Consider the following 13,522-nt stretch of genomic DNA (forward strand, 5'->3'; position numbering starts at 1 on the left):
TGCCAATGCAGGGGACACGGGTTCGAGCCCTGGTCTGGGAAGATCCCACATGCCGCAGAGCAACTAGGCCTGTGAGCCACAACTACTGAGCCTGCGCATCTGGAGCCTGTGCTCCGCAACAAGAGAGGCCGCGATAGTGAGAGGCCCGCGCACCGCGATGAAGAGTGGCCCCCACTTGCCGCAACTAGAGAAAGCCCTCGCACAGAAACGAAGACCCAACACAGCCATAAATAAATTAATTTAATTAAAAAAAAAAAGAGAGAGAGAGCAACTTCAACTAATAGGAGAGAACGTGGTTTGGGACAAGTGGTATGTACCTCTACATACACACATGCTTACACATGCAGAAAAAAAAAAAAAAGTAAAAGGATTGAAAATGATATTCCAAGCAAACACTAAAAGAAAGTCGGTTTGGCCATGTTAATATCAGACAAAATAGACTTGAAGATAATGAGCAATATAGGGATAGAAAGGGATAACCGTGTAATGATTTAAGATTTAATCACCATAAATAACACAGTTCTAAAAATATAAGCATCTAATAAAATATGCTCAAGATACATAGAGTATAACTTTATAAAAACTTCAGGGATAAATGGACAAATATACCATTACTGCGGGAGATTTTTCAACATGTCTTTATCTGTGTCTGATGATTCAAGCAGACACCCCCCTCTCCCAAAAAAAAGTATCAGCAAAGATGTAGGATATTTGAACAACAAAATTAACAAACTTGTAGTAATGGACATATATCAATTTTGTACACAACAGTGAGAGAATACAAATTCTTCTCAAGCACATATGGAACATTTACAAAATTAGATCATGAATTAAGCTACAAAGCAAAATCAACAAATTTCAAAGAAAAGTATCACAAAACTATGTTCTGTTCACAATGCAAATATTTTAGAAGTTAATTTAAAATCTCTGTAGATTTTGAAATTGAAAAGCATGCTTTTTAAATAACTCATGAGTCAAAGAAGAAACCATAATACAATTTTAAATACATTTTACAACTTAATGAAGACAATATATATTAAAACTTGTGGGATATAAAAAGTATGTGTCAAGGGAAATTTATTGCCTTAAAGGCTTTTTTATAGAAGGGGGAAAAGGCTGAAAATTAATGAACTAAATCCATAACTTAAGAAGTAGAAAACAAACAACAGAATAGACTCAAAGAAAGTGGAAGGAATATGATAATTATAAGAGCAGAAGTAGGAATTAAAAAACTGAAATAGGAAACCAAGTTACAATAGAATCAACAAGACCAAAAGTTGGTTCTCTGAAAAGACCAACAAAATAAACAAAGCTTTGCAATGATTTATCTAAGAAAAAAAGAAGAGAAGACACAGACAAATAATTTATCAGTCAGTTTTCACTATAATATGCTGTGGTAACTAACAAAATCCCAAATCTCAGTGTTTATTTTTTGCTTGCTGTGTATGCCACATATCTTCTGCATTCTCAGATCCCCAGTGGAGGATATGCCATTCTCATTGAAGAGGGAAATGAGCAAGAGAGCTAGTGGAAACACACAGAGAATATTTTTTAAAGATTCCGGTCAGATGTGAAGTCATTGTGACCAAACCCATTGTCAGCTGGGTGGATATGCATATTCCCAAAAGGGGCAGTTCAAATCACGTGGCAATAGGTGGAAATGTGTAGTTCTCTTACAAGAAGGGGAGAATATTTGAGGAACTGTCTGTACATCAATAGATAAATGGATAAAGAAGCCACAAAAAAGAATGAAATAATGCCATTTGCAGCAACATGGATGGACCTAGAGATTATCATACTAAGTGAAGTCAGACAGTGAAAGACAAATATCATATGATATCACTTATATATGGAATCTAAAAAAATGATACAAATGAACTTATTTACAAAACAGACATAGACCCACAGACATAGAAAACAAACTTATGGTTACCAAATTGGGGGGAGGGGATAAATTAGGAGTTTTGGATTAACATATACACCCTACTATATATAAAATACATAAACAACAAGGACCTACTGTATAGCACAAGGAACTATATTCAATATCTTGTAATAACCTGTAATTGTAAAGAATCTGAATATATATATATGTATAACTGAATCACTTTGCTGTACACATGAAACTAACACAATATTGTAAATTAACTATACTTCAATCTAAAAAATGGTTAAAAAGGAACCTTCTTTAATCTGACAAAGGGGATTTACAAAAAGCCTTCAAAATATTACTCTAAATTTATTTACCAAAAATATTCTACAAAAATAATTCTAAATTTCCTTTTCAAAAATCAGGATCAAGTCAAGAGTGCCCAAGTAAGAATGTCAAGAAAATAGCACCATTTCTATTAACATTGTACTGGAGGTCCTAACCAGTATAATACTTTAATAGGAATAAAAGGCAATAAGGGCTGGATAGGAGGCAAAATGGACATAGATTTCAGATAATAATTGTTTACATAGAAAAATCCAAAAGAATCTAGAAATGAATTATTGGAAGAATCAATAGAACAATTATTAGAAAGAATAATAGAAAAATTATTAGAATCAAAGACAAATTATTGTTTCCAGCAAAGTGACTGGACACAATATCAATATACAAAAGTCCAATTTATTTCTATACTAGCAACAAACAATTACAACGCATAATTTTTATAGGATATCATTTACAATAGCAATAAAAACAATGTATCTATGAATAAACCCAACAAAAGATGTGCAAGATCTGGACACATAAAATAAAAAACCTCTACTAAAAGACATTAATGAAGACCTAATAAAAAGATATCTATTCCTTGCTCATGAATTGGAAGACTCAAAATCATAAAGATGTCAATTCTCTCCAGATTGATCTACATATTCAACACAATTCCAGTTAAAATCCCAACAGGTGTGTGTGCGTGTGTGTGTGTGTGTGTGTGCAACTTGAGGAGCTTGTTCTAAAATATGTATGGAAAAACAAAAGACTAAGACTAGCCAAGACAAAAGATAAAGAAGAAAAATAAGGAAAATTTGCCCTACTAAGTAATCAAGACTTTTTATAAAACTATGGTAATTAAGTAGAGTGGTGCTGGCACCAAGATAAGTTGTCCAGTGGAACTGAATAGACAGCTCAGAAACAGACCCATATACATAAATGGGATGTTGACACATGACAAAGCTGGCATGACAGATCAGTTGAGAAAGGTGGGGCTGGTCAACAAAGAAAGCTGGAAAAAATTCTCCGTTGTACGTAAAAAGTAAAATTGGATTCCCTACCTCACACCATAAACAAAAGTAAATTCCAGAAAGAATAAGGATTAAAATGTCAAAAGCAAAACTACATATTTTTAGAAGTAACAGTAAGTTAATATATATTAGGGTAGGAAAAAACAGTATAAGTATGTATAAGTTCAAAGTTAAGTACATCTATTTATCAAAAAAAGAAAGTGAAAAGGCAAGCTACGAATGAAAGAAGAAATTTGCAACACATATCACTGACAAAGAATTAGTATCGGAGTATATAAAGAATTTGACAATCCACTTTGAAAATAGGCAAAAGTGACTATGAAGTGACTAGTATAAAAATGAGCCAATGTTGGGCTCTGTATATAGCCCCCCAAGTTGTTTATTTCTTCACAGCAGGCTAGGATCAATTAGCTCAAAAACCTGCCTGCACTAAAGTCAAATTTTTACATATCTAGTTGTTTTAAGCATAGCCCAAATAAGCAGATTTTTAGCCATTTAGAGCTGCCTGCCTGCCATGCATACTTCACCAAAGTGCACCCAACATCTGCTAGTCATAGATAAGATAAACCCTGTGGTTATAGACCCCAAGCTGCTGCTGCCCTTTGGAGCTTTCTGACCCAGAGGCTCTCTGTTAGGCAGCTGAGCACATCACATAAACATGTAAGTCCCCTCTCCTCTGGGAATTTCCTTGTCCTCTCCTTCCAGATGCCTCCCCTCCCTGCCCCTAAGTAGTCTCTGAATTATCAGGTTCTGTGAGGGACTTCCCCTGTCTGCAAACCTGTCAAAACTTGTCCAAATAAAGCTTGCCTGTGCTACTGCCACCTCACAGTCATGCCTTTTTCCTTGATCTGCCTTGAAACCCCTGAATGCCCTACACTGACATTTCATAGAAAAGAACTACAGATAAAATATGTAAGAGATGCTTAACTTCAGGGATATGCCAATAAAGCCAGGATGAGACACCATTTAACTCCCATTTCATTGGCAAAAATCAAGAAGTCTCAAGTATTAGGGAAGATGTGGATGCTAGAAATTGCTAGGATTGTAAACTGGTATAACCACTTTGAATAAAGATTTGGCACTATGACACAGAGTTGAACACTGACATACCCAAAACCCATCAATTCCACTCCTAGGTAAATATACCCAAGAGAAAAGTTTGTATAGAGGAACCAAAAGGCAATGCTCATAGCAGCACAGTTGGAAAAAGCAAAACAAAAACAAAAACAAAAAAACACCAACAACTGGAAATTGCATAAATATTCAGCAGCCAGAGAATGGATAAATAATGGTACACTCACAAAATGATTTGTTATATAGCAGTGAAAAAGAATGAAATGCAACTTCACTCAACCAGAAGAATGAATCTTAGTGCTATGGTCAACATTTGTGTTCTCCCCCAAATTCATATGTTGAAATCCTGAGGCCCAGTGGATGGTATTAGGAGGTGGGGCCTTTGGGAGGGGCTTAAGTCATGAGGGTGGAGCCCTCATGAATGGGATTGGAGTTCTTATAAAAGAGACCACACAGAGAACCCTAACTCCTTCTGCCATACAAGGAGAACTCTGCCAAGAGGAAAAGGGCCCTCCCTATAACATGCTGGCATCCTGACTTCCAGCCTCTAGAACTGTGAGAAATAAATTTCTGTTTAAAAATCTGGTATTTGTTATAGCAGCCTGAATGGACTAAGTAACTTAGGAACGTGTTTGTTAAAATAAAAGTCCAGAACATTAGATGAAAGTTCAAACACACACACACACACACAAAACTAATAAAAAAAAAAAATAGCGTTTAATAATGCATATAACTGTGAAAAGAAATTAAAGCAATATAAAAGTTGTGTAAACACAAGTCAGGATGGAGGTTACTTCTGAGGGGAAGGCAGAGGTAAAGGATGGCGACCACTTATAAGTACATTAAAATTATTGATAATATTTTAGTTCTTGGTTGGGGCGGCAAAATGGGGAGTTAAAGGTGATGTTCATTATAACATTTAAAAAATATTTAATTTGAACGTGCCATACAAGGAATACTGATTATAGGGTATTATTAACTAATTCTGTGTACTTGATATCCATTTAAAAAAAAAAAAAAAAAGATGGTACCCACATACGTCTCAGGCCTTCCGGCCCAACTACGTTATAAATGACTGAGGAGTTTAATCAAGGCCATGAGCAAAAATGTAGCATACCAAACCCAGGTACCTACTCTCCACCGTGCCTACGACAACGCCATTCACAGATTAGTAAAAACCCAAGGAGGAAGCAACAAAATCCTAGCTTAACTAGGACGCAAACAAAAGAGGGAGCAATCACGTGGTGCTCCCTCCCACGCCCGGCGCGCCAATGATGTCACCAATCCGCGACCGGGCCATTGATTCCCGACTGAAGGTAGAGAGGGCTACGTGGTGGGGGAGGGCTACGTGGTGGGGGAGGGCGGGGGGAGGGTCCCGGCGCCACTGGCAGTCTCTGGTGTCGCGCTGTGTCCCGGAGAATTACAAGACCCGGTAAGAGGCTTTTCCCTTCCCCGCTATCACCTTCTGTGGCCTGAACGCCCGGCTCGCGCCGCCGCTCCAGTGTCCGGCGCTACTGGAAGGGGGAGCGCAGGGGCGCCCGGGTGGGCTCTGAGTGTGGCCGCAGGGCCAAGTGGGGAGGCGGGGGTCGGGGGCAGCGGCGGGGCTCAGCAGCCTTGCGGGGAGGCGGGCGCCGGGGGCCAAGGGCTTGTGTGCGGGTGTTTGTGCTCCCGGGTGTGCGCGGGTGTGGGCGGCAGAGGCTGCGCACGGATGCTCCGGCGCTCGTGCCAGCCGGAGCCGAACAGCTGGGTACCAAAGGCCCTTGTGTCCCTCTCGCCAACTCCCTCCCCTGGGGGAGAGTGACTGGAGAGCTAGGCGCCTGGGACTCGTTCAGGTCCGCGCCTTCCTGCGCCTTCTCCTCTGACTGCATAGGCCCGCGCCTCATCCCTGGGATAATATCCGCAGCCCTTGGCGTGCCTTATACGGGGAAGGCGTAGGCGTCCGCGGTGGAGAGCCCACTGCGGGGTCACGGCCACTGCGTTCTGCCTCGGTCTGGCCTTGGTGCAGGAGGCCTAGTTGCGTCACCTCCCCTTCCTTCATCTGCTTGGCTTGATTCTTGGGTCCCGCTAGAGGGTAAGCCTGCCTCAGGTGTGCCCTGTTGGTGTCAGAGTTTGGGAAACTTGCCTTTCAAAGAGGCATACGCACCTGTCATTGGATTTTAAACGCAGTGTCGGGGAGTCCCAGCCTGCGGTTGGGGAGGGAACAGAGCCTAAGCTGCTAAGGGAGAAGATTTGCACACAGAGGCCTACACAGTGGCTGCTGTTGGAGAGGGAGGCCGGATTGCTAGAACAGGTCACTGGGAGCCGAGAACGTCGGAGCAACAAATTGTCGAGCAAATGCGAGTGATGATGGCAGTTTCTTTCTTTACTAAAGAAGGCCCGTTCCCATCGTTGCAGAGATTTTGAGATATCTTTTCCGTTATTTCATTATTTCACGGACAGCTGGGTGTGCTTGCTGTATGGGAGGCAGGGAAAAGAGTGGAAAGGGGGCATGACTTTTGGGAGTCTGGTCTGCATTTGCCAGCTGTGTGACAGTGAGTGAGTTATTTAACCTTTCTACTCCTACTTGGTCTTATCTACAAAATGAGGATAATTATATCTACCTTGCAGGGTTGTTGTCAGAATCTGAAGTGTCTAGCTATTATTAGTAAGGGCCCAGCACCCATGACTTGAACTTGCTCCCTTGCTCAAGGTTTCCCATTGGTACAGCTGCTTGAAAAGCAGGGGAATGTTTTGCTATTCTGTGTGCTTGCTGTTCTGCCAGATATGATAAAGCAGACTTGGGGTGGCGGGGGAGACTCAAAACCCATACTCTCTCTACAATAGACCATAACATTTTAGAACTGGAAGAAGTCTCACTTTATTCTCTTATTTATAGCTTCTCTTTATTGAGCACGTGCTATGTGTGTGACCCTGTACTGAGCTCTCAACATACACTAATTTCTTTAATCCCTCCGGCAGCCCAGTGCTATAATAAGTATTATCCCCATTTTGCAGATGCAGAAGGTGAGCTTAGCCAAGTTCCTGACACTATTTAATGGCAGAGCTGAAACTTGAACCCAGGCCCTCAGGCTATGTAGGGGTTGGGTCTTGTTATTTCTCAGTGACTAGAATCCTGGCAGTGTGAGGTGTAGTGGGGGAAGGGAGGCATAAGCAGAGTTTAGAGGGCCGGTGTTTGCTGTAAGAATAACATCTCAAATTGTCCAGTGATAAATTACCTTTTATTTTACATTTTACCCAGCATTGTCCAGATGCAAAGCAAGATTTAGCCTTTTCACCCAGAGAAAAAGGAAAGGCTCATGGGCGCACAGTGCTGGGATAGTGGGCAAACAGTAGGTATTTGGTAAATGTCTGTGGAAAGAAGAAAAAATCTTGAGGTATTGTTACGTCTGCCAGAAGGAGACCCATTGCTAACACACACAGTTTCCTTTAAGCTAGCTATTTTTATACTGTAACACAGTGTAATATGAGCATCTTTCTGATTCATGGATTTAAAGATTTGAAGCTGTGTTTCAGACCAAGACTGGTATTATTATCTGTGACCAACTGATTTGAGTTTATGTGAACAACAGGGTCTGAGCCCCTTTTGGGCTTCTGTAGTGATCTCTTGAGATACAGCAGTTTATTTTGCTGTAACATCTGTTAGACTTGGACCATAGTGGGTACAGCTGCTTGAGTTAAGTTTCCTGGAGAACACTGGATGATGGTTTGGTATCAGGGATACAGAGTTCAAAATATTAAGTTTGTCACAAAATTAAGTATTTGAGAAAGGTCTGTGACGGATGTGCATTAATGTGGTAATGGTAAACGGGTTTTAAACAGATGATATTCTTGGTGTTTTTGATGAGCCATTCTGTGTTGGTTCTCAGTCTGAAAATGACTTAGGGCTGTATAGTGAATTATTACGAATGCAGAAAGGTTTATATAACCCATCCATATAGATTGTGACAAGTAAACTCTCAGTTCCTCCACCCAAGGAGCTTTCATTGCTGCTTCTATACCCTCCCAGATGCCTTGAAGCCACCTATTTCATCATGTTTATCAAACTTAATGGGAGAGATCCTTTAACATAATTTATCCTCCCTTTCCCTCTGTACCCCACCACCACCACACACAGAGTGAAGTTCTTTCCCCAGAAAGGGGTATATTAATCTAGTTACAAATGGCAGAAACCTAATGTAAACTAACATAAGCAAAAAAGGGTTGATCATTTAACTAGGAGGTCCAAATGTGAGCTTCAGGCATGGCTGGATCATGAGGCTGAAATGATGTCATGAGAACTCTCTTCGCCCTGCCTTTCTCTGCTTCTTTTTGTTTATTGCCCTCATTCTTTCCTGCTGTTTTCTCCATACATACTGAAAAAGGTGACTCTTGGCAGCCCCAAGCCTATGAGCTTACAGCTCTCTTCTAGCACTGTAAACTAATCATGTGGACAAGGAGCTAGGGATGCCATGTTTAGACAGATCTGTGTCACAGGCCCACTTTTGAGATGAAGGAGTAAAATTTCCTTCCATAACCACATGGGACGGGGAAGTGCAGAGGTACTAGACAGGTGAAAACAACAGATGATTACTGTAAGTGTGTGTGTATACATAGGCATATGTGCTGACATGTGTGCTTATATCCCACTTCTTTGAGGCCTTTCCAGAGCCTTCCTACTGGAATGGATCCACGTGGTTTTGTTTGTCCATCACACGTTGTTTTTTTTTTTTTTAACTAATTTATTTATTTATGGCTGTGTTGGGTCTTCGTTTCTGTGCGAGGGCTTTCTCTAGTTGTGGCAAGCGGGGGCCACTCTTCATCGTGGTGCACGCACGGGCCTCTCACTATCGCGGCCTCTCTTGTTGCGGAGCACAGGGTCCAGACGTGCAGGCTCAGTAATTGTGGCTCACGGGCCCAGTTGCTCCGCGGCATGTGGGATCGTCCCAGACCAGGGCTCGAACCCGTTTCCCCTGCATTGGCAGGCAGATTCTCAACCACTGCGCCACCAGGGAAGCCCACACGTTGTTATTTTGTTGTGGCATTGATCATGTTCTTTTCATCCCTTCCGCTCCTTTGCATCTGCTGTTTGTGCATGCACGCGTGTACACACACACACACACACACACACACACACACACACACACACTGTTTTGTCTGACTGACTTCCTTTTGGATTCAGGTCATGCTTCTCTTCTCAGAAGCCTTCCTTGATCTCCATCAACGAGGAAGTCACATCCCCTGAGCACAACCCTACTGTGGATTTGATTTCTGTTTGATAACTGTCTATTTTCTAGTCAGTTCTCCACTAGACTGAGAGCCCCTTGAAGACAGAGGTGCTCTTTGCTTTGTATTCCTTACCTCCTCCTTAGCTGCATTATTTTTCTTCTTAACACTTACAACCAGTTGACACTGTATATTTGTTTGTTGCCTGTCTTCTCACTAAAACATCAGCTTCATGTAAATAATGAGGAAAGGAATTTTTATTTTATTTACTGCTGTATCTCTAGGGCCTAGGACGTGCCTGGCACATAGTATGTGCTTAATAAATGTTTATTAAATGAATGAATGAAAATCTGCCCACAGGGAGAAAATGATGCCACGGTGTTGATGAGGATTCAATCTGCATGATAGATATAGTTCTCACTGTAAATGTCTGTAAATGCAAGTACATGTAAATGCCCCAGAAAGGCAGAACCTCTCTCTCCATGTGCATCTGAACCTACAGAGGTGAAGGGTCAGGCCCCAAGGAGCAGCCACCTGGAAATTCCACCCTGTGAGATATTTCACCCCCCTCAAACCCTTCTGAACTATGATAGGTTGTATATTAAGGCTTTTTTTTGTAGTTTGAGTCTTTTTTTTCCTTAGAGTATTTTATCTTTTTTTTTTTTTTCTAATTTTATTTATTTTTGGCCGTGCTGGGTCCTCATTGCTGCACGCGGGCTTTCTCTAGTTGCGGTGCGCGTGCTTCTCACTGCGGTGGCCTCTCCCTTTGAGGAGCATGGCCTCTAGGAGTGCGGGTTTCAGTAGTTGTGGCACGCAGGGCCTAGAGCACACGGGCTTCAGTAGTGTGGCTGGTGGGCTTAGTTGCTCCGTGGCATGTGGGATCTTCCCGGACCAGAGCTCGAACCTGTGTCCCCTGCTTTGGCAGGCAGATTCTTAACCATTGCGCCACAAGGGAAGTCCTGGAGTATTTATCTTTAAAACATTCCCTTGAGCGCTTACAGTGTGCCAGGCATGGTTTTAAGTCTCTTAGCAACTTATTCTTTGACTGGAGTTTGGGGATCAAGGTTGTGAACTTTAAAACTTTTTTTTTCTTTTTAAATACAAAAACACTCAAAAGAGGCTAAAAAAAATCCAAACTAGAAAATTATAAAAGAAATGAGACCCCTCTCCATCCAGCTCATCTCACCCTCCAGAGGTAGAGCTACTACTAATAGCTTGGTGTGTGTCTCCTCCCTTACCTTTTCTTAGGCTTTTGTAGTCAAAGCTATTAAATAAAATACACTCCATCTTGTTGTCATTGTTTGATTTTCACCCAGATGCAGCCATGTTCTACATGCTGATCTGCACCTTTCCTTTTCCATAGCTGTCTTCAATGTGCTTCTGCTGTACCCACCACTACTCCCCAGGGAGAGCACTCTGCCTCGGGGTGATGGGGGACTTGCAGCCCAGAGTGCAGTCTGTCCTTCAGGACAGGGGCTGCTCGGGTGTTGGTCTTCCGCCCTCTCCCAGGGAGGGCCCAAATCCACATCCATCTTCCTGGGTACTATTGTGCCTTATCTTATCTTATCTTAACTTACCCATGCCACACCCACCCCCCCAACAAAAATAGCGGGAGGGGGAATACCCTTTTGTTTCTTCTTTTAACACACAAAAAGTAGTTCTCATACAGTTAGAGACTTGAGGTGAAAGGGCTATTGTTTAACCCCACACTCACCCACAAACGTCTGGACCCCCCCCCCGCCCCGCCCCGCTTCTACCCAGCTGCAATACCTTCTTGTAGTGCTTAGTCCTCATTTGCTTCCTAAAAAGTGAATATGAGTTTATACTGCACTACCTAACCATTCGCTGTTGCCTCTGTCTCACCCTGCCTTCTCCAGGACTGGGTATTTTAAGTGAAAGAGGAAAATCTTAGCTAGATTGAAAAATGGTGTCTCATTTTAATTTGCATTTTTTGTTATGATTAAGTTTGAACTTTTCTTTTTTGCATATGCATATTAACCATTTTTATTTCCATTTTAAAAAATCTGTTAATTCCTGATTTTGTCTATTCGCTTATTGTGTCTAAGTGATTTTTTTTTATAAATTATACAAATACTCTAAAAAATATGAGTATATGCTCATTGTAAAAAACAAACAAAAAACTCTTATTTGCTGTAAACATTCTTCCAGTTTGTTGTTTGCCATCTAATTTTGGCTTTATCATTAAACATACAAAACCTGTTTTTCATTCATCTGCAGACAAATTTTGTCCTTTTTGATTTCTTCCTTTGCTTGTAAGCTTAAAAATATTTTTTCTTCATTTTGTGTTCTAAAGGTTTGCTTTTTGACATATGACTTTGAAAGGCTAATATTCAGTTTTATTTCAGATTTAAACAAGATATTTGATGAAAATATTGTACAATGTTTTAAATAAAAGCAGTTTTAATTAGATAAAGGTCTATGGGAGCTACCCTGGTGGCGCAGTGGTTGAGAATCTGCCTGCCAATGCAGGGGACACGGGTTCGAGCCCTGGTCTGGGAAGATCCCACATGCCGCGGAGCAACTAGGCCCGTGAGCCACAACTACTGAGCCTGCGCGTCTGGAGCCTGTGCTCCGCAACAAGAGAGGCCACGATAGTGAGAGGCCCGCGCACCATGATGAAGAGTGGCCTCTGCTTGCCGCAGCTAGAGGAAGCCCTCACACAGAAAAACGAAGACCCAACACAGCCACAAAAATAAATAAATAAATAATTAAATAATTAAAGGTGCTAATAATTTTTTTTAAAAGTCTATGTTTTGTTTTGTTTTTTACAAATTTATTTATTTATTTATTTTTGGCTGTGTTGGGTCTTTGTTGCTGCGCGTGGGCCTTCTCTAGTTGCGGCGAGTGGGGCTACTCTTCATTGCGGTGTGCTGGCTTCTCATTGCAGTGGCTTCTCTTGTTGCGGAGCACGGTCTCTAGGCACGCAGGCTCAGTAGTTGTGGCTTGTGAGCTCTAGAGTGCAGGCTCAGTAGTTGTAGCGCACGGGCTTAGTTGCTCCGTGGCATGTGGGATCTTCCTGGACTAGGGCTCGAACCCGTGTCCCCTGCATTGGCAGGCGGATTCTTAACCACTGTGCCACCAGGGAAGTCCTGTGTTTTGTTTTAAAGATACTTACATTAGTGCGTATGTATCATTTATTTTTCCTTTTTTAAATTTAGCAGAATATCAAAGCTTGCTCCACAAAACTGAGTTCAAATGTATGTATAATTCTCATCATTTTAATGTTCTTAAGCATTTCCATAAATTGCTGCATGAGATGTTTATCTGTTGCTGTTGATCTGGTTTAAAGAAGCACTCTTATTCTGTTAGCAACTTCTCGGTGTATAGCCAAGATGATGAATTTAGCCTCTTCCAGTTCACCTGTCTCACCATTTCCCTAAGTCTCTTTTTGAGATGTAATTATATACAGTAAAAATATTTAATGAATATGCTATGGTATTCATTGAATACCATTCAGTAAATTTTGACAAATACATATACCCATTTAATCACCATCCAAATCAAGAAATAAAGGATTTCCATCACCCCAGAAAGTTCCCTCGTGCACCTTTCTAGTCACCGCTGTCCCCAAAGGCCACCACTGTTCTGATGTCTATCACCATAGGTCAGTTTTGCCTGTTCTAAAATGTCATATAAATAGAACTATATAGTATGTACTTTATGTGTGGCTTCTTTTAGTGAGGTTCAGCCATGTCGCATGTGTCAGTATCCACTGTATGTATATACATTAGTCATTTATTCATTCATCAGTTGGTGTACTTTGGGGTTGTTTCCAGTTTGCGGCTATCAAGAATAAAGCTCTAGGAACATTCTTTTTTTTTCTTCTTTTTTTTTTAACTGTGGTAAAAAACACATAAAATTTACCAAATTAACCATTTTTAAGTGTACAGTTCAGTAGTATTATGTATATTCACATGGTGAAAAGTTCAGATCTCCAGAACTTTTTCATTTTGCAAATCTGAAACTCTGCACCCATTAAACAACTCTCCCTTTCCCC

General features: G+C 41.2%; 1 protein-coding gene across 1 annotated transcript in view; it reads left to right on the forward strand.

Annotated features, from left to right (window-relative positions):
• Window positions 1-5,561: 5,561 nt before the first annotated feature.
• ADAR (adenosine deaminase RNA specific) overlaps window positions 5,562-13,522 on the forward strand; it is a 41,137-nt gene continuing 33,176 nt past the window's right edge. The window contains 1 exon segment of the mRNA XM_082435298.1: window positions 5,562-5,618. Coding sequence (XP_082291424.1) covers window positions 5,574-5,618 — 45 coding nt within the window. The 5' untranslated portion in view covers window positions 5,562-5,573.

The sequence above is a fragment of the Balaenoptera physalus genome (assembly GCF_965194825.1).
Source record: "Balaenoptera physalus genome assembly, chromosome: 1".
In the NCBI taxonomy this organism is placed as follows: Eukaryota; Metazoa; Chordata; class Mammalia; order Artiodactyla; family Balaenopteridae; genus Balaenoptera; species Balaenoptera physalus.